At 37.3% G+C, this 22,108-nt stretch overlaps 1 protein-coding gene across 1 annotated transcript in view; it reads right to left on the bottom strand.

Annotated features, from left to right (window-relative positions):
• nfkb1 (nuclear factor of kappa light polypeptide gene enhancer in B-cells 1) overlaps positions 1–21,476 on the bottom strand; it is a 37,126-nt gene extending 15,650 nt beyond the window's left edge. Inside the window, exons 1-9 of the mRNA XM_065264016.2 lie at positions 21,157–21,476; positions 20,489–20,532; positions 19,784–19,880; positions 15,725–15,765; positions 15,414–15,512; positions 7,187–7,335; positions 6,939–7,102; positions 6,203–6,361; positions 401–505 (exon numbers count right to left, since the gene is read on the bottom strand). Coding sequence (XP_065120088.2) covers positions 401–505; positions 6,203–6,361; positions 6,939–7,102; positions 7,187–7,335; positions 15,414–15,512; positions 15,725–15,765; positions 19,784–19,880; positions 20,489–20,527 — 853 coding nt within the window. The 5' untranslated portion in view covers positions 20,528–20,532; positions 21,157–21,476. The remainder of the gene's footprint in view (positions 1–400; positions 506–6,202; positions 6,362–6,938; positions 7,103–7,186; positions 7,336–15,413; positions 15,513–15,724; positions 15,766–19,783; positions 19,881–20,488; positions 20,533–21,156) is intronic.
• Between the last annotated feature and the right edge of the window lie 632 nt (positions 21,477–22,108).

The following is a 22,108-nucleotide window of genomic DNA, read 5'->3' as shown; positions in this document are numbered from 1 at the left end:
TAAAGAGGAGCTTTGAAGCCCACGTGCAGTGTTTCTTTTTTCAATTGCTTAGTGGCACATGTCCCTCTTGTTTAAAAAAAACAGGCTGATTTTGCTAAATCCTTATTATTTAAGTCATCTGTTATATTTGGCTAAACTCTTTGCATGTAAAATGAGTACTACTGCCCCCACACCAAGTTCCTGAATAAGCTAATATTTTATGCATGACTGCATTCGTGCATGTAAAATTGTGGTTGTGATGCCATAACCATGCTGAGTCTAAATGGTCTGTCTGCACTGTGAATAGTAGTACATCAATTTTTAAATTTGGAAAACCAAAGATTTGTTTTTAATACTAAAAGGGCCCAACAGGGTTTATAGTCGCAGAAGAGCCAAGCGGGTCATATGAGTGTTTTCTAACCTTTCTGGACTTTGTCACACAGCAGATAGACCTCCTCTCCTCCTGTGACACAGCCGGCGGTCCGGTCCATTCGTACTATCTTCAGATTGGAGGCGTTTGGGGCCTCTGTGGAACCACAAGAGAGACAAAGGAGTAAAACTGTTTGTTTATTTATTACTCCCATTGCATTTCATTCCTCAGGAACCCCAGTGGTCTCATTTTATGATCTCTGACAGCGCTGGGGAGCATTTGAGAGAAAGATGAAAAAAGGGAGGGGAAATCGAAAGTGTGGGTTGAGTTTCAGTGTAAGAGAGGAAGCAAATAGAGAGAGTGAGAGTACGAGCGAGAGACGAAAAGAGAACGAGAAAATGATACTCATTTATAGCTCCGAATCACAATGGGAGAACTAAAAACAAAGATTGTGTGACCATTCATTCAGAGCGCTAATCTATATTCAGTCCTATTCCGAACACGGCGCAAAATCAACAAAATGATACTGCATAATTTGTTATTTCATCGCAAAATGTATACTTTTTCTTATAAAATTATATCATTTTCCATAACAATACAGAGTAAACAACTTGGTGAAAATTTCTGACTTTATTTTACTAACGCACATTATATTCAATTCAATTCAAATTTATTTATATAGCACTTTTCACAATTGGTAACGTTTTCAAAGCAGCTTTACATTAAAAGAAGCAGGGGGAAACACAGACAAATCGACAGACAATATAAGTAGCAAAATACAGCGTCTATAAATAAACTTTACAAGCAAGTGTATTAATAATGTCTCGTATACATTGGCTAAGTTAAGCCAATGTCGGCTGACTTCCAGGAGAAAAACCTCTGGGAGGAACGAAAAGTCCTAGGAGGGAAAAAACCCGTGGGATATATATATATATATATATATATATATATATATATATATATATATATATATATATATATATATATATATATATATTTAATGGGTTCTGTCTCATGAATAATCTCTCTCTCCAGCAAGGTGCACCTCACTACCAGCAACCGTGCGCCCCACAATGAACAGTCAATCACAATCTCCTGAGCACATATCTCTACATTATCTTCTTTAATTCTAAAGTTTATAATTGTAATCTAGTATAAAGCATTATTTTCTTGAGGATACATACGGGAAAGGTCTGTGTGGGGCATGCACCTGCTGTTTCACATAAACACCAATAACTGGTTGAAGCAATGTCATAATGCATTTCAATTGACTGTTTTGTAGTCCTTATATTAAGTTGTTGGGAACTTGGGACACAAAAGAAAGGTACCTGTCCACGATCATCTCAGCGTTAGCAAATACGTGTCAGCACGTAAGGAGCAAACTATTTCCTTACAGGCTTTGCACTTGAACGGTCACATACACTCATAAAAATAACACACAAGTAAACACAAAGTTTAGAGAAACGGTCGTTTTTAGATTTGTGGCTATTGTGCATTACTGTAGGTCAGTCATTTTAAAACTTTTTAAGGAGCGACCCTAAAAGAAATTAAAGGGCCCATGTCACAGGACTTTTTTAAGATGTCAAATACATCTTTGGTGTCCCCAGAGCACATGTGTGAAGTTTTAGCTCAAAATACCATATAAATAATTTATTATAGCATGTTAAAATTGCCACTTTGTAGGTGTGTGCAAAAATGTGCCGTTTTGGGTGTGTCCTCTAAAATGCACATGTGCAGATCAAGTGCAAACACTGATCACAATGATGGTGGTTTGTTGAAATTGAAACTCAATTGTTCTGTGAATTATTTTCTCTCTGCACTAAATGGCAGTGCTGTGGTTGGATTAAGGGGTTGGATTATTATAATAAGAGCTCCTTATGACATCATAAGGAGAGCCAAATTTCAACGACCTATTTTTTCATGTGCTTGTAGAGAATGGTTTACCAAAACTAAGTTACTGGGTTGATCTTTTTCAAATTTTCTAGGTTGATAGCATCACTAGGGACCCAATCATAGCACTTAAACATGGAAAAAGTCAGATTTTTATGTCATGGCCCCTTTAAAAACAAGATTATGCCACGCACCCAAGGCCGCCTTAATGCACGGGCTTACCTGGGCTGAAGCCCAGGGGCCTCCCAAGTTCAGGGGCCTCCCAAGTTCACGTTTATATTGTTTTGTAACTTGTCAGGTTATCTGTCAATCACTCTAACTGCACGTTACATGGCTGCTGATTGGTCCGTGGTAACTTACCGTGAAATAAAATATCAGACGGAACAGATTTTTCTATTCCGCGTAATGTAATTAAGTGCGCGTTGTCAATTTGGCATTCCTGCATGTTAGACTGAGTGTGACAGAGAAACGGGAAATAATCCACCAACAAATGAAAGAGTAATTTCTGAAATTTCATAATAAGCACTGAGGTGCAGGTCTCTCTCTCTTTCGCGCACGCGCTCGCTCTCTCTGTGCTCGTGCAGCTGTCTTGAGTCTCTGGCATGCAGAAGTCTCTCCAACTGTGCGCAAGATACTGTGCCGCCAAATAAAGAAAGGAGTTCCCGCACATAATGCTGTTAGTTGTTATAAAGTTTAAGTTTACTCGCGTTTATATCAGTGACGCGTGCGCAGCCGGAGCGATGTAGTTTGACGCGATGTTAGCACAGTACACATCTGTTGGTTTAGAAAGATGACGAAACGGTAAATGTGCAAGTCAAAGCGCGACAAGACCATCTCAAATGATCATCCCCTGATCGCACCATTCATATTTATTATCTCCTTATCTAAAGATCTTATATACAGGTATGTTCCCTGTCTGTTTTGTGCATATACGTGTTCGTTTTACATGCGTATGCATAAATACCAAATACAATGCATACTATATCTTCAATAGCCTACAAAATAATTGACTGATTAAAAAGCAAGATTCTGTCTATAAAGACTTATCTTTTGTTTACATTAATGCATTTTCACTTTAAAACTAACTTTAAATTCTTATATTTTTAAAACTGTGCTGAGCATTTAGTTAGTGAGTGGCAATTTTCTGCAAATTTGTATATTCCAAAAACTATAAAGCTTATAAACATATATACTCTCACACATTTTTGTTTTATTTTCAACACAAGTTGCTGTGTGTGGTTGTTAAATAAAGTGTCTTGTGTTTATGCTCATGTGGGCTCAGTGATATGTTAATAAACATATATGGATATTATGGTGTTTTCTGGGTCAAAGAGGGAAAACTCACTGTTTTATGTGTTGAAAGAAACTAATGCATTATTTGATGTAGATTGCCTAGATATTACACTTTTTTTTATTAGACTATAAATTGAGGGTATGGGGGCCTCCAAAACCTCTCAGCCCCAGGGCCTCACATTAGGTTAAGGCAGCCCTGCACACACCTCTCTGTGTTGGCAAAGGATTGATTCATATGTTCTCATTAATATCAAACATTTATTCAGCTGAAGGGGTTAATTATTTTAATAACAAATCACCCTGACAACCCAGTTTTTAAAACCACTGCGTGACAGCTGTCTATGTTAATTAAAAACAATTATATCTTAAAGTTGTATTTATTTGTCATATTTTCATTTTGTTTCTCTGTTCTTATTATCACTGACTTTACCTAATTATTTAATTACTTAAGAACTTTTTAATAATAATAATAATATTTTAATATTAGACAACCATTTAATGGTGCAAGGTATCATAATTAGGGAAAAAATTTATTTCAATTTTCTGCGCAAATTCCTGAAAATTACTGATGCCAAGTCATTTTGATCGCACAAAAATAAATCGTGAAATTCTGGAGGGACTGTCTATTGCTAAATTATACACATAAATCCAGCAGGCATACATTATTTATCATTATACCACGTGGCTGTTGAATGCGTTATTATCAGTACCTACAGAAAAACGGGATTATGCGATCGCACGATTCAACGCATAATCAGCCAAAGTCCACATATTTATGCGGCGGCCGCATTTTTTCCAAATATGCCACACTTTCGCAGCATAAATTGCAGATTTCCGTTTGCAAAATATGCAGTGCTTGCATGATTTCATAATCCCCGTATTTTCGTAGCAAAAAGTCATGTGTTGCATTTACTTCACACAAGCGCAGCCATGTACCCTGTTGCCATGGGAACGTTATGAAGTGACGTGATTATCTGACATGAACATCATTGAAGAGCTGCAAAAGCTGAAGAGAGTTTTTGCAAGTTCCCGCAGTTTTTGCAAGTTCCCGCAATTTTTGCAAGTTCCCGCAATTTTTGCAAGTTCCCACAATTTCATCACATAAATTGCATAAATATCCTGCATATTCCATTGCATTTTTTAAGAATATGTGCCGCAAGATCAAGGATTTTTGCCCGCAGCAATCACAAAAAAACTTTTCCTAGAAGACTTCTTTATGCAGATTGGTTGAAAAATGTTCGGCCCATCATCAATTATTCCTTACGCATGTGTGTTACCTTTTTTGCATACTCTACCAACTGAGCTACAGGATACCATTCGATGTATTTTGGCCTCTATCACCGTGAAGGATTACTTTATATTACTTACACAAGGGTGCGAGGAAAAAACAGGGCTTTGAACCAGATTTTTTCCCCAATTGGTTCGTTCTGAACAGAAACAGTATTTTAACGCTTCCTGAACAAAAAAATTACGTTCCCAAACTGGTTAATAACGTTCCATGTCGGACACATTCAACTGCATGTGCATCTGTGCATACAGAAAATTGCTCACTTTAGCTGCTTTTTGCGGTTAAATTGTTTAAAATCACTTAAGTGTTAACATTTGCAAGCCTTTGAAACATGTGCAAATGATCAACTTTCACCCTATTCAAATTTGTGTTTAATCCGCAAATCGCAGGCGAGCCGAACCGTAGGTTGTGATCTGTATGGATCACGGATCAACTGAGATCCGTTACACCACTAATTAGTATTTAAAAAACAAACATCTTGAGATACTTGGTAGAAAACATACAGTATTTACTTCTTATGATTGAGCATTAGAGACTTGGGCTTAAGTAGGCTACTTGCTGGTGGCAAGCTTCTCATTTCTCCGATGAGTCAACGACAACCGGAAGTGAACATCACTAAGTATTGCATAGAAATCTTGTCAAAGAACGCAAATAACGTTATTAACCGATTACCATTATTTTAAATAAATGATTCTGTTCTGGAACATATATTTTTGGAAAGTTTTTGGTTTCGTTTCTGTTCCTTGCAGAACATCAAACGTTTCTGGTTTTCGTTTTCGTTCTGTGAACCGGTTCAAAGCCTTGGTAAAAACTGAGTAATGTGAAACTACAAAGCAGGGCGTGGTCCCAGACAAGACAAGGAAGAACTTGATTTTAAGTTCACGTGTTAGGGAACTGATGTGCAGATTGGGGTGTGTGCATATTAGCAATATTACAACAACGTAGTGTTTTTTAAAGAAATTATTAACCTACTATTAAATCTATTTTTATCTTTCCAATAGATGGGTCCTTGTGGTCTTTTGTGTCCAAAACTTAACTTCCGGAAGACTTCTGCATATAATCAATAACAACAGAGTCCCTTTGGAGTGGGTTAAGTAAGGACTAATTGACGACATGCCATTAAATGATTCAAAAATAATGCACACCCAAGGTGCTAATGCGTAATATGGCAATGCATTTTAATAAATTGAATGGCAATGTTACAAGAGCAATCCCAGAAACAATCAAGGGATGTGTTTGGGTTCACACAAAAGGCACACTGGCAATTTTATGGGACTTTTCCTGGGATCAGCGTGCTGTGTGAATGGGTATCTGTTAACATGATATAAATTACCAACATTTTCAACCCATTTTCATTTCAAATTCAAAAGGAGGGCGCTTACTGCTGTCAAAGATTGGTTCGGATATGACCGGGTCCAGTCTGCGGGAGAAGCCTCCATCGCTGTCGGGCAGGAATGCCGTGAACATCAGGCGCACCACGCTCAGATCCATCTCCTTTGATTGTTGGGTGGCCGTACTGCATATCAGGCTCCTTTCATGATCTAAAACACATTCATATTTAATGTAGTCAAAGTATACTGGGAAAAACAGAAAAGATTGGTTTTAAGTCATTTCATGAGTATGTAACCCAGTCTGTGATAACCCAGCTAAGTGTCATTTTTTTGTGATTTACAACATAAAATCTTCCCAAATAATGTAATGTAAAGAACATTCTGTGACAAGTTAACCTTGTTATCTTTGACATTGACTGAGGAAGATCATGCCAAAGTTTAAAATACATTATTAAAATCTATGGCTGTCAAAAGACTAATCGTGATTAATCGCATACAAAATAACCGTTTTTTGTTTGCATTATATATCGTGTGTGTCTGTTGGGTCTCATTCACTAAACATTTTAACTGCGTACTAATTACACACAGTGCACACACATATATTATGAAAAAACTATTTAATTTTGTATGCGATTAATCGTGATTAATCTTTTGCCAGCCCTATTCAAATCAAACTCTGCTGCTCATAATCTCATAGTCTGCTTGATGGATTTGAACTTTTCATTTACTTGAAAGGCAACATTCATGAGTTTCACACAAACAGCTGTGAATCTTTACACATATCTACCTGTGAGTTCTCTGGGCATGCGGACCTCTCCCTGTAGGTTATCAATGTCAGGATGAATGTATACGCCGCAGTTATATCCCATCCTGTAGGCCTCGACCATCCTCTCCTCAAGAATTTTACTAACATTCTTCTTTGTCACGTGCAAAATGCCCAGGTTAGGAAAACTGTAGGATGTTGTTTATGCTGGTTACCATCATTACATGAATCAAAACAAAAAGTTTAAAATAGTTTAAAGAATAAATTCTCACCTGATGCTTGAGTCTTTAGGTTGCAGGTCGGCAATGCAGATTCCCTTGTCACACTGTTTGCCCACCAGACTGTGAGCATGAAGATGTGGCTCCTGAGTGTTGGTCACCAACTGAACTACAACTCGTGCTGCACCCTGGTAGTTACAGATCTGTCACCAGCAAACAAATGAAACATCAATAATTCAGGGAGAAGAATAACACAGTGCAGCTTACAGAACATATGGTTGTTGGTTTCTAAAATCCGAATAGACATTTATGGCATTTTAAAGTCCCCATGAAATAAAAAATGATTTTGGCTATTAGTATTGAATATGTTAGCTATGAGGTTATCAAAAACATTGACAAAATTCAGCAATTTAGAAGACAAAAAGAGTTTGGTTCCAAAACAGGATAACTCTAGGATAAATTTTGTTTTTTGATTGTGCATTCCAATTAATATCAATCAAACTGCATTTGGTTTGTTTTGATTTAAGCCTTCATAACTAAAAAAAAATATAGCTAAGCAGCACAATAAAATATGATAACATAATAATAAACATGTTTTGACAAAACTTCATCATCTCGTTTTGGAACCAAACTTTTCATATAAGCATTCAAAAGAGTAATAAAATATTCTACGTAAGTAAAAGTAAGTCATTTTAAGTGTACATAGTTACTTTTTTTTACAGCGGGGATTCTAGTATAGTTCAAAAAGAATATAAATCCCAAACTAGTTGTTTTTGAAGGAACACCTTTAAAATTAAAGTGCAATAACAAATAAATATAAATAAAATAAAAAGCTTTTTCATAACTAATAAATATTTATAGAATTGTTTAATGATTTTTAGATGATTTATGCACTTTCGAGGCCAGCAGCTAGTAAATACAATCACTATCATATAACGAGATGAGTGCCATTGCTATATACTTTTATCCTTTACATCGAAAGATAATATGCTCAGAGTGTCAAAAACATTTGACAGATCATGAAAATAAAAACGGACAGAAAATGTAACCACGCTGTTTTTCTACTCCTTTCCGACACGGCATTCTGAAAAAATATTCTTAACATTTTTCCAAGTGGCTGTGGTGCTGGCTATACAAGCTCGCTTGCCACGCATCTACATTCAAAATAACGTATTTGCTCGTGCAAAAGATGCAAAAATGTGAACCGCCCTAAATGCACATTCATCTTGTAAATACGATATATGCAGCATGACTTAAACGCACCAATATATACATGCATCAGGTGAACTCTATACTAATGTAGCAAGCCTAAGCTGCTGAGCAATATTATTAAAAAAACAAGTTTTAATTTATAATTAATAAAACACATACATGGTTCCCACCCCTTAGTTAAATTCGTATTCAAGAACTTTTCAAGGACTTTCCAGGTCCAATACTCTCAAATTCAAGGATTAAATGTGGGGACACATTTCAAGTGAGAGCAATGTTATATTGTGTTACCTTTTAAGATACATTGTTGCAGTTCCCTTTCAGGGGAACTCACGCTGCGTCACTGCGGTGACACTTTGGGGACGCCTCCACGGGTAAGTGCGTTTGAATGTGTATATTAAATTCAACCAATGGTGAGGATTAACGACAAAGACAGGGTGACGTGGGGGCCAGGCAGTATATCACTATCTGAAATATTGCCGAAGGCGGCATTACAGGGACGCAGGAAGTATGGCAAGGGTGACGCAGCGTCTCGTTCCCTTCTCAGGGAACAACAGTTACATACGTAACCAGAGATGTTTTCATGTTTCAACCACAATATGCAAAAAAGCATTTTGCTATGAATCAACATTTGCATACAGAAGATATAAGCATTTAATGCAAACAGTTTAGTACGTGTGCTTAAAAAGTCTAGAATTTTTATAATATTATCCTACACTACAGAGGGAATAATATAGATTTTTTTCCCAGAAAACTTCTTGCATAAAATAGATTCAAGCACTTTCAATGACCTTTATCTATGTATGTATATTTTCAAAAACTTCCCAGGACCTTGAATTTTTTCCCCCAGATTCACAAACTTTCAAGGATGTCAAGGAGCCGTGCGAACCCTGTAATATTTTTCTGAGAAAGTCTATGGTTTTGTATAGACGGCAGAAAAAATGTAAAACATCCAGCAAAATTGGCCATGTCCGACTAAATATCTATTTAATTTTCTGATGTGTAAAAAGAAAAAGTCCTGGTATTTTGCTGACGTGCTGGTATTTAGCAAATCATCTTCGTTATCTACATTATCTTCGTCATTTGCAAACAAACAACAGTCAATACTAAAGATTAGATCTAAGGGCTAAATCATATTTGTGCTCAGCATAAACAAAGAATCGAAAGAAAAGTGAGAAGATATTAACAGCAAATAATGCAACAAATATGATAATGTCATATCTATGGGGAATTCCCTGCATTAGTGGGGAAAGTGGGTGAACTTTTCCACAAAAAAGGCCATCGTCATTACCTTCTGTCATCATCTTTAAGATATCTCAACAATCACACATAACTAATTTACATACAAACCAAAATGCCAAACCCTTTTGTGGCAGCCGATTTAAAAGTAAACCCTAAATATTATATATAGAAAAACACTACGGTTGAAATTAAAATCAGCTCATCCTGACTCATATGCAAGGCTGTGTGGTTGATCTGTGGTGGTTTCTATAGACAAAGTTCAAATGAGGCCCAGAAGACATTCTCTGGTGTGAAATGACTCACACATGCATACAAATATCAACCTCCAGAAAAAAATACCCAGTGAATATCAAAGATTATGTTCATGAACCCTCTAGAAAGATGAAAGAGTTTGATGACCTCATGAAAGGCATTGATGTAACATGCGAAAACATGCATGTACATCCTTAAACTAACAATTATCTACAATCTGCCCATAAGTCAAACCAGGGCAAAAACAGCTGGGCGGCATAACTGAAATGCAGTATGGGTAACAGCTTGGCTAATTTCCTCTTGCAGTGAGCAATGAAATTTCTCACCCCAGAAATCTCTACAACAAATCTGTATGACAATCATGTTAAAGCGGTCATATGAGGAATTCAATTATAAGCTTACTATGAAAGCACAGTAAATATTATAAAAGTCACAAAAAAACAGGCAGCAATGGTGATTTACTAAAATGTGAACTTTTACATAAATATCCAGCCAAGCCCACCGTCAGGTGTGTGTTGCGTACACGTATGTGTTGCATGTCAAAATGTGTCAAGAGTGAGAGTGGGCGAGCTGTCGTACGGCGCGTCATACAGAACGATCTCCCACTAGCAACCCCAGTGACACATTGAGGAAATTCCCAAACGGACATGAAGGAGAACATGGTAACGGAGGCTCGTGGGCATCGATTCTCGATTTCCTCTTTTCCTGGTTTACAAACCTTACGCCAATGTAACTGACCTGACACAGATAAGCATTAAGAGAGCAGAAGCTACTATTTTTAGCCGGGTGATCCAGCAAACATTGCGTAAGCTTAATTTATCTGCTGATGAAAGAGACCACGTCACACTGAGCTTAATGTCAAACTACATTTTCATTTCCTGAAGGAAATCCCAATCATAATCCAGCAAACTACCGGACAGCTATACCAGATATATAATATGAAACGGTGTCAGTCAATTGAGGTTTTTTAACATTTACAAAATTGTTGTAGGTTACTAAAAATCTTTATTAGTTACCGCTGCATGGAGAAAAAGGGTATCAGGTTATTTTTAGTGATAGACTGATATATTATTTGTAAATATTACACATAACAAAGGTTTATTTAGTGTTGCCAATTTTTTATTTGTCTCCGATTTATTGTAATGAAATGCACCAAAATTTCAAAAAAGAAAAGAAAAAGGCCCAAAAGAAAAAACAGCCAAAAATATAAACCACTTTCTCAGATTTCAGTCTCACTGCAACCGTTATCACAGCGCTACACCGCAAAGTGTGACCATAACAGCTGTGTGCAAACACTTAAAGGATAATTCCGGTATTTAACACTTTGAGTCTCATTTCTGGTTTGTTTTGGATGAACTACATTGATGGACACAGACATTTTGACAATGGGTCGTGTCTCGACTTTTTGACTAGTTTAGAAGCGTCTCTTGACTGCTTCAGAATGGAAGTCAATGACCATGCACAAACATGTCATTAAAACAACACTTAACGTTCACTTTCAAAACTGAGTGGTTCATGGTGTTCGTTGATTATTAAAAACAAGTTGTGTAGCGAAATACAGTTTCTGTCGTGTTTTATTTGGCATTTTGTTAAATTCAATTGACTTCTCTTGGAAGACTCATTGCTTGCTGATATATCACTCCGCCGCTGGAAACGGAAAAGGGTCTGTTTACATGTGGTTAGGGATGGGAATTGATAAGAATTTAACGATTCCGATTCCATTATCGATGTTGCTTATCGATCCGATTCCTTATCGATTCTCTTATCAATTCTCATTGGGTGAGGGAATAAGCACAAATTTGCATGTTTGTATTAACTTGCTTTAATATCTGTTCAGAAGACACAGAACAGAGTATACACAAATTATGTGTAGCAACATCAGAACCAACTTAAAAGTAGGTGAGCTACTTCTTAAAGTAAAGTCCAGGGACCTATAGCCTAGGGCAGTGTTTCTCAACCAGTAAATGTGTGATCGGACTAGGAATTAATTAAACTGAACTAGACTGACATAAAACATGCCACTTTTGGTCATGCATGCATTTGTTATTTTCTTTTAAAGACATGATGCTGGACAAAATACAGCAAATTAACCTACCGAAATGCAGAGACATCTACTGTGGCAAACGGATGCAAACCCTTTACCACAAACTTAGTCACTGCTCAGCAGAGGTGGACACTACTTGAGTATTTTAGTTTCATTTTCCAAGCATCTGTGCTTTATCAGAGTGTTGTCTTGGGGAAAAAATTACTTTACTAAAAATGTTCACTAAAGCATAGAATCATACTGTGTATTTATATTGCATATTAAAATTGATTGAATACATAATTACATAAAAATTGTGTACTTTTACTTTTCTTGAGTAAAAGTACTTTTTACTGAAGTAAAAGTAAAAAACATTACTAGATTTTTAATGTACTTTAATATTAAATATAAACCAAAAACTTGAAATTATGAAATGTAGTGGAGTAAAAATTATGATAATATGCTTTGGAATGTATGTTTTCAAAAAAATACAAAAACACTGATAAAATACAAATACTTGAAAATGTACTTTTAAGTAGAAATACTTAAGTAGTGTCCGCCTCTACTGCTCTGTGAAATGTGTTTATCCTCGCCTCGGTCATTTTATTCCTCCCTGCCTCTGTAAACTGAGTAGCTAGAGGTGCACGAGAGATACTTTCTGCAGCCTCTGAGCCAGTGTGAGAGCCAGTCAGACTCAATATGATGGACAATGACAACGGAGATTATCCGTATAGTAAAGGTTTACATAATGAAATGGCGCTCACATTAACATTAACACATTACCTTCTGCATTAATAACAGATGACGTCCCGTTAGCTCCGCTGGTGTTTGACTCGCTGCTGTTATTGTGTAATAGTGTGTCAAACACGCGACAGTCCTGCAACCTCCTGCAACGCGACCGTATTGTCGTATGTTCGCGTGAAATATAAGTTATTGATTCAACTGTTTCAGTGTTTCGCGAAGCCTCGCTCTGCCCACCACTAAATATAACCAAACTTTGGATCGTTCTGCCTCGATGCAATGTTTGCTGCGTTCTAAACCAAAACAACACAGCGTGTATGTGACGTCATGACACATTTGCAACGAGCGCGAGCGGAACCGATAAGCGGAATCGTTAAGCAGGCATGCTTACGATTCGAAGGAATCGATTCACTGGGAACCGGTTCTTAAGTAGAACCGGTTCTCGATTCCCATCCCTACATGTGGTTGTAGTTTTTTCGCTCGGTTTCTCTCAGAAGAAATTTTTCCCATATTTGATGGCTCAAAGTGTTTGTCGCCATCAAGTGATCGGGAGTGTGCTAACGCTTCAGACTCAAATATAGAGCGGAAGTATATACGCGGTTGTGAGGTATCAAAACAAATAGTTCCACTATAGCAAATAACATGGATTGAAATCATACATTGCGCCAATATATTTGTTTTTAATCATCAAGGAACACCGCGAACCACTCGGTGAGTTGTACAGTTTTGAAAATGAACATTAAGTGTTGTTTTAATGACATGTTTGTGCATGGCCCTTGACTTCCATTCTGAAGCAGTCAGAGACGCTTCTAAACAAGTCAAAAAGTCAAGACAAGACCCATTGTCAAAATTTCAGTGTCCATCACTGTAGTTCATCCAAAACAAACCAGAAATGAGACTCAAAGTGTTAAATACCGGAATTATCCTTTAAAATTACACACAAGATGCGCCACTGCTCATGATCATGTTTTAAAGGGATAGATCACCAAAAAAAAAAATTCTGTCATCATTTACTACCTTTCATGTTGTTACAAACTTTTATAAAAAATGTTGTTCTTATCAACATAAAGGAAGATATTTAAAGGAATGTTTGTAACTAAACCGATCAGAAGCCCCATTCACTTTTATTGTAGGATAAAAGAATACTATGGAAGTCAATGAGGCTTCTGATTTTTTTTTTATACAAACATTCCTAAAAATTCTTCATTTTTGTTCATCAAAACTAGGGATGTTAACAATAATTCGATCTTCTTAATCTTTGATTAAATGTTGATAAGAATAAATCTATAAAACTTAACGATTGTCGAATAAGCAAGATCATGCACGTGTGTGCGGCGCCTGTGCAAAACACATACAGCCTGAGGAAAAAAATGAAGCAGCACGCAGAAGTTAAACTAGCCATGATCACAAAAATGCTCGATGCCAAACACACACCTGGGCTTTTTAATGTCATGCGAGACAAGGCTGACTGCCAACGCAACAAAATGGCATCTAGAGACACATTAAAGGGATAGAAAATTCTGTCATTTACTCGCTCTCATGTTGTGTAAATATGTTGTGAAAACACACAACAGTTAACTTTGCTAGCGTGTTTTCACAACATATATACACAACATGATAACGAGTAAATGACAGAATTTTCTATCCTTTTAATGTGTCTCTAGTGTTGAGATCACATGCATTTTTAAAGACATCTTCTGAAATGCAACAGGCTATCAAATATATCAAATAATGTTCACGGGTTAGTCAGTAAGTGACGATGAAGTGCACGGTTTTCAGTAACTCATGCTGGACTGTTAGGGCGCGTGCACACCAAAGCTTTTACACCGGCGGATGTTTTCAATTGTCTCAAATGGAAGCGCAGCGTTTTTATAAAAAAAAGCCAGTGGCGGGGTTTTTTTCACGCTGAAAGCCGGTGTTCGACAGTTTTTCTGCTTTTAGCGCCGAGAGTAAAAAGTATTAAACTTTGGGTGAAACGCTCAGCTCGCCAATGTCAGTTCTCACACGGCCGTCCAATCACAGTGGAGGAAGGGAGGGACATTACCAAAGCAACCAACCAGCTCACAGCTGAAGTATCACAGCTACCAAAGTGCTCAGCTGAAGAAAGCTGGCACTCAGCTGAAAAAACAGCTGACATTCGGCATCCTCCAGGTGTTTTCAGCCGCGTTTAAAAGTTATGGCGTGCACAACCCCTTACAGTAAGCAAAGCTCTCAGCTGAAGACAGCTGGCAGTCGACAGCCACGTTTAAAAGCTTTGGTGTGCACACCCCTTATGCAGCAGGTGATGATGTCACAGTTTATTTTGAGCCTGATAACATAAGCAGAGGCGGACTTGCTGAATTACTTTACGGCTGTTTTGCAAATAATAGTTTTCTAAAACTTTACATGATTTAGATTGATGAAGAACTAAATGAAGAATATTTTGTTTATTTTTATCCAATTTTGATGCGTTTCTTGAAAAGAAAAGTTATTATTATTTTAATTAGTAGTCCAACTCAGATTAATTCAATTAATAAAACTATAAGTCTAACATACAATTACACAAAACTTTTTTCATCCAGAATTTTCGGCATCGTTTCTATCGAGAAATTTAATTTTAGTGCATCACTAGTAATTTCCTTAGTCTTATCCCAACTGCATATCTGTCAATCAGCCACACTGCTTTCTCAATATTGATATTGGCCATTAAAAAAACCCCATAAAAGTCGATCACTAGTTAATTCTCTCTATTAAACCGCATTACTCACCTAATCTCAACTTTAAGGAAATGAGTCACTTCAGGGTATCAGCAGAGATCTATCTGATGAAACCTACCTTAACTTGTGGGTAGGACTTCCTGTTCTTCTCGCTGGAGGCCCCTGGGAGTCCTCCATGGGAGGGGCCCTCACATCCATACCGGAACCTAAAGCCCCTCTGGAGGTGACAATGTCAGAATTAATGTTGCATTACACTTGAGGCCCAACTACAAATTTCTGTCCAACTTTGTCACAGATTAGATTATAACTTTAAACTATCTATAAACATTATACAGAAACAAATGTCTCTTTTGGCAGTGAGGGTATTTGAGAAGATCAAAGCAAGTTCATGCATTTTATTAGGATGAGCAAAATGGCTACATGGATTACCTGTTTCGGTTGTTCGACAATTTGCAGATAAGGTGCGTCGACTGCAAAAAAAAAAGAAATCTTTAATGAATCGAAATAAACGGAACAGTTCACACCACAATGACAGAAAGCTCGATAAAAATAGTAACGCAAAATGACTCATAAATTTCATTGTATGGATAAGTGAATAAGACATTTTCCTAACATCTACTGCATTAGTAAAAATCACATGGGTTTGGACTAAGTATAATTACATTTCTTTTAAATTGAACCCTTAAAATAGCCATGTTTGTACAAGAACCTGTTTCCCAGTTAATCTGGCTAGGTAATATTCCCACATCTGTGATTCACCAAGACGATTCCACAGACCGTTAAAAAAAATAACATGCTGAGAATTGTATGTTTTTCCATTGACAGTAATCTGCAAGTTATAATATGAATGTTACGTCACACTGCAATAAAAACACACAGAGTCATCTAAAAAGCGCAAACAGGAAGTTCATTACATCAGGTGTGGGAATATCAGAGCGATTCGTCTTTAATTTAATCTCATAAACTTTCTAGGCATGAAGGATGTTTGCTTTGAGTTTTCTGTAGATAATTTAAGGCCAGAAGTCTTCTTGTACCACGTGTTTCCACAGAAGCGCAAGCTTCTTCCTCTTCCTGTGTAATACAGAGACCACATCCTTCAACAAGCGATGCTAAAATCAATCAGCTGCCAAACCTGCAGAATTGAACCGTCACCACCCCAGATTTACTTTGTCCATAACTAGCAATTATGAAACAAGTTATGAAACAATCCAGATTTATGTGTAAATGATACGGGCAAGATGTTGATTCAAGAAAGCAAAGCTGTATCGATATAAAAAATATAAAAATCATTGGCATTTGTTTCGTTTGGAGTTTACATCCTGATCACTAGATAGCATTCTTCATATCTTTAAACAGTAACAGGAAGTAGTAGCATAGGGGCGCGCCACAAATTTTGTGCTAAGGTGTGCATATGGTGGTGTGTTCTCCATGGCAGCTTTCCTAAAATTATATCCTATTATATTCCTAAAATAGGAAATATCCGCATAAATCACCTCGGTTCATAGTAGCGCAATGTATCGCATCATACCACACCACAACCCCAGGTAGTGTGATACGCATACCGAATTGCGTAATTATTGCCGATAACACAGCTCTAACTAAAATAGAAGATTTTACAGATAATCTATAAACCTATAGACTAGAGATGAAAAGGTACGAAAATCACGGTTATAGTGACCAAAATTACCACAATTATCAGTATTATCTTGGTTTTGTTAACAATTTCTAGAAATGCTAAAAAGTACTGATACTGTTCGCATAAACATCAAATAAATAACAAACATAAATCATGACACATTGGAGTAGTGAGGTAAATGTTTATCTAGTTAAGTAAATTGGATTTTCATATAAACACAGGATAAACAGCAAGTCATCTGTCTGTGCATGTTGTAAAAATATGGTATACTTTAGGACCCAGGAGTAAAGCTGCACAACACCTGCGCTCACAGCAATCGCAGAAGAAACAACCAGAGTAAAAAAAAGAAGCTTTAAACTCATCAGATCCCATCATTTAATGGAAAATAAACAGAAGAGATGGAACTGTCTAAAGAAATATTAAGTAAACATGCATCAGTATAACTGGAGTTTCCTAAATGTGAATTTTTTTGGATTTAAAGAGCATCCATGAGATCTTTTAAGGATGCACCGATACCACTTTTTTGGAATACGAGTACTTGCATTTCAGTACTTGCCGATACCAATACCGAGTACTTAATAAAAAAAAACATGATTTAAATTTACAGGTAACAGCTTTAGTCATATAATTTAACAAAAAAAAAAACAAAGGACTAGTTTTCCAGTTTGTTATAATCTCTGCCTCTTTGGACAACACAAACACGCCGCTCAAACATAGACATTTCTCAGACCGTGGTATCGATTCCAGGTATCAGGGGACTTTTAACGAGTACAAGTACTTTAGAAAATGTGGTATCGAGGCCGATACCCGATACAAGTATCAGTATCGGTGCATCCCTATGATCTTTATTTTGTGGATTTGGTGTAATGCAATGTGTTCGCGTGGTTTATTGTTAAAAACACATTATTTTCCACATACCATACATTTTTGCTGCTCCAGATATCCTTGCCTTTACTCCAACACTTGGATTTGTTACAAAGCTCATCGATCTGAAATGTGCAGTGTCCTCCGACTGGCCATCTTAAAAAGTACGTTGTGTTTGGCCTGAATACCTCTGACATCAGCCGGAAATGTGACGCTCCTTACCATGTTTAAAATATTCGCTCACAATGCAATTCTGACAGGAGTTAATATCGTCTTTACTACCTTATCTATACGAGCCAGATCTGATCCACAAAATGTACCAAGCCGATCGATCAACTTTACCAGCGTGGCTTTAGCAGAACGTAACAGATTGGTAAGGTAAGAATACTAACTGTGGATTCACACCAGCCATTTGCACGAGTAGATTACATACAAAGTCAATGCAAAGACGCGATCAGACGCCTCCTCGCATGGGGCGGTGCGAATGATGCAATATGGGTGCCGTGTTTGCCACGAAAACACGCACTATTCGCCATAAACGCGTCTTGAATAACTTGAGCGAAAAATTTGCATGACATGAAGCTAAATCCCACAAGTAATCTAGAGCGAGTAACGCGAGGCCTCACGTTTGGTGCGTATGTAGCATTAAAATCATGTCTGCATTTGTAATCGTAGAAACGACAAACAAGCAGCGCTACTCTACACTGCACAAAACTTTTGTTTAATCATGGTTCAGTCAGCAGTAAATTCTTTAAATATGAAGATAAAGACTACTTACAGGCTGTGAGTCAGAGGTGGGCGGGATTAAGATAATATCGGTCTTGTCTACATCACCAATCCCAGGAAGTAAACTGTTGCCTACAATCCGTATGTTTGTTGTAGTCCAAGAAAAGAGATTTACGTTGGAGACGATAATCATTGTTTTACTCTGGGGTTTGTACCTTTTGCATATCATTAACATGTACTAATACAAACTTACACACCAAAGGAACTGCAAAATTGTGAATCGGACAATTGGTGCCCTTTAAATTCCTAGTCAGTGAAGCAGTGTCATCACAAACACATGGTAGCAGATATGAACGAATGTTTTTTTTTTCACGTTATTGCTTATATTGGTTTATGCTGGACAGGGATTCTCAAGCGGTGACACTGGTAATTACAAATTGACGCGGTAATACTAACCATCGGACATTTTTATGGTGATTAACCATTACATCGGTAATCGTTACACCAGACGCGCAGCTCAGCACCAGGAAGTTGCTCAAATTCATGTCGCGGCACAGAGCACCACGCACATAGTTTAACATTAAATAACATTGTATTTGTCCCAAATCATTAACAATTAACATCGGCTGCTAATGTATATTTTGCATTTTGAAGAAGACGCTATCTGAATAAGCTGGCACTATTTAATGTGCACTATGATACCTCTGAGTTGTCCTAGACGCAACTCGACGCGACGCTGAGCTGTACGTCCGGTGTGCAACCCCCTTAAGATAGACTTGACCTAATAAAAAGTGTCAACCAACCCAATACCCATAATCTCTACCCTGCCCTCTACAAGCATCATGCTCGGATAGCCCCAAAACAGCATTAATTTCAGAAAGATTTCCCTCACAGCAAGCACGCGGTTTACAATGACATCTGTGTCTCCAATGAGGAAGAGTGGAGAAAAAAAACAGATCTTCTCCTGTGGCACCAACCCACTAAATATACAAACAAGCATGACAACATCACCAAACGAGTTTTTCGCCTGAAAACTGTAATGTTCCTGAGATCTTTATGGTGTTGGCACTGGTGAAGAACAACAAGACTACATTTGGTTTATCGGATCTTTCGAATATTAGCAGCGAGGCTGTTTTCTTAAGGAACAGAACAAGAAAAAAAAAAGGGAAATGGTGGCTAGTCTTTCCCCATCCATTTCGCAAGGTTAAGCAACTCTCACCTTGACTGACAGACAAGTTAAAAGTCTCATACGAAACCCTTACCTGCCCTTAAAGCATTACTGTGTTGCATGGGCTGAAATGTAGGGTCCATGGGCATCCACATCGTGTCCTCTCTGAATGCATCCAATGGATCCAAGTACTACAAAAGGAACAAATAAGACACACTGAAAGACTGACCTTAGCATTACTCCTGCCTGAGAAATTAAGATTAAAGTCGTTGAGGAGCATCAAAGTTTAATTTTTACATAATTTTGACATGATCTTACTCAGTCAAAGGTTATATTTTCACACATTGTTCTTTACATTGTAAAAATAACATAAGCTTACTTAAGTCACATATCACTATTAAGTTTAATAAAAAGATCAAACAAACTTTATCTTATAGTTTCATAAGTTTTTGATGCTTCTTCGAGGGTGTTGAAGATAAAACCACAGAAGGCAGGAAAAAGTAAAAGCTTCTTAGCTTTACAAGAAACACTTCCTGTATGATCTTGTGGTATTTACACAAATTAATATATGTCATTTTTTTCTAAATTACTATGAAGCTTATTTAAAATTCAACAATTCAAGTGACAAACATCACAGAAGGTGTGGAGCAGAAAGATCAGAGGTCTATGAAGTTCATTATAAGCAATATAACTTAAGCTTCCTGCAGTCATATAAATATATATATATGACAATGACTAATTTCATACATGGTAGCAACAAAAGCATTCAGGCAAAACACTGCCGAAAGCAACTGCTTACCCCTGCATGAGGCGGGAGGTAGGGGTCCTCTCCAGCCATGATTCCTAAAAAAAAAGAAAAGTCAAATCCATTATTCACTATTGAAGTATCTCTTTAGCCACGAGGTTTGTACTAAACTGGATATATACACAAACATAAATCCAAAGCTTGTCATACAAAATCAGATGAAACAAGACTTTAAAACTCATTATATAACAAATATGTCATATTTCTATACTAAACCAGTCTTCTGAAGTGATGCATAGGTGCTCAAGTAGCGTACTTAACATAAACATCTCATAAACTTATTTAAGAAACGATAACTGTCACACTGTAACACAATGGCTGTCTCAAAACCCTACTGGGAAGTCAAACTTCACCTCATTTTAGGGCATCTAGTAAGTACCGTTCATACTCTCCTATGATGCTAGGCAACATGCTATATTTTTTATATATGCTACATCTCAACACAACCGATTCTGTCGGACTGAAACCTAAACAACAACAGAAAACATAAACACGTCCATCAGTTTCTCGTACTTACCCAAATCAAACAGGTTGAAATGCTCATTTGGGGAAGAAGTAGGAAGTTCGGCACTTGATACAAACTATCACAACAACCTTTAGATGGCAACACGCGCAATTCAAAGACAACGCGCGTGGCACGATCCTCAAGTGTTACCGCTTACCTTTCCTGAAAAATATCCAAGGTTCAGGATCAACATCAAACAGCCGTCTGGGATTCCGAGTGGAGATTTCTGTTTATTTGGCCATGTTGCGCTGGAGTGAACTCATGTAAGCCAGATGAAAGCAGGGTTGAGAGGGTCGAGTCAGCTGGATGTAGATATGCGGAAGATCCGCTCAGGTAACGTTAATAAAAGACCGATCGATCACTCGGTTTTATTGGCCGGTCACGACCGATCACTATAAATCATGGCGAGATGAACAGCGCCGTTTGAATATAGACAACTTAACTTCCTTACTGGAAATTCCCTGTGACGTAACGTACGTTCAACGCGTCTCGCGCTCACTCACAATTGCTCTCGCGCGCCCACATGTGGACACTGGCAGAACAACAAGCTCTTAGTGTACATTTAAAGGTGCCAAAGAGTGCATTAAAATAATATGGATTATTAATAATATAATATTAAATTGTTCTCTGATATCTACAAAGAAGATATGTGGCTTTATTAAAGGATCAGTAAATTTTCTTAAAAAGAAAATCGAGATAATTTACTCACCACCATTTCATCCAAAATGTTGATGTCTTTCTTTGTTCAGTCGAGAAGAAATTATGTTTTTTGAGGAAAACATTCCATGATTTTTCTAATTTTAATGAACCCCAACACTTAACAGTTTTAATGCAGTTTAAAAATGCCGTTTTAAATTACTCTAAACTATCCCAAACGAGGCATAAGGGTCTTATCTAGTGAAACCATTGTCATTTTTGGCAAGAAAAAATATGCACTTTTATACCACAACTTCTTATCTTCCTCCGTCTGTGTGACACGCCAGCGCGAACTCACGTAATTGCGTAATGACGTCGAAAGGTCATTTGTCACTCTTGAGGTGATGATGTATTACGTGACTTCGCGCTGGCGCATCACACGACCGGAGGAAGACAAAAAGTTGTGGTATAAG

The sequence above is a fragment of the Paramisgurnus dabryanus genome, chromosome 16 (assembly GCF_030506205.2).
Source record: "Paramisgurnus dabryanus chromosome 16, PD_genome_1.1, whole genome shotgun sequence".
Classification (NCBI taxonomy): domain Eukaryota; kingdom Metazoa; phylum Chordata; class Actinopteri; order Cypriniformes; family Cobitidae; genus Paramisgurnus; species Paramisgurnus dabryanus.
The sequence above is the reverse complement of the archived record's forward strand: the minus strand, read 5'-3'. Positions and strand labels throughout refer to the sequence as shown.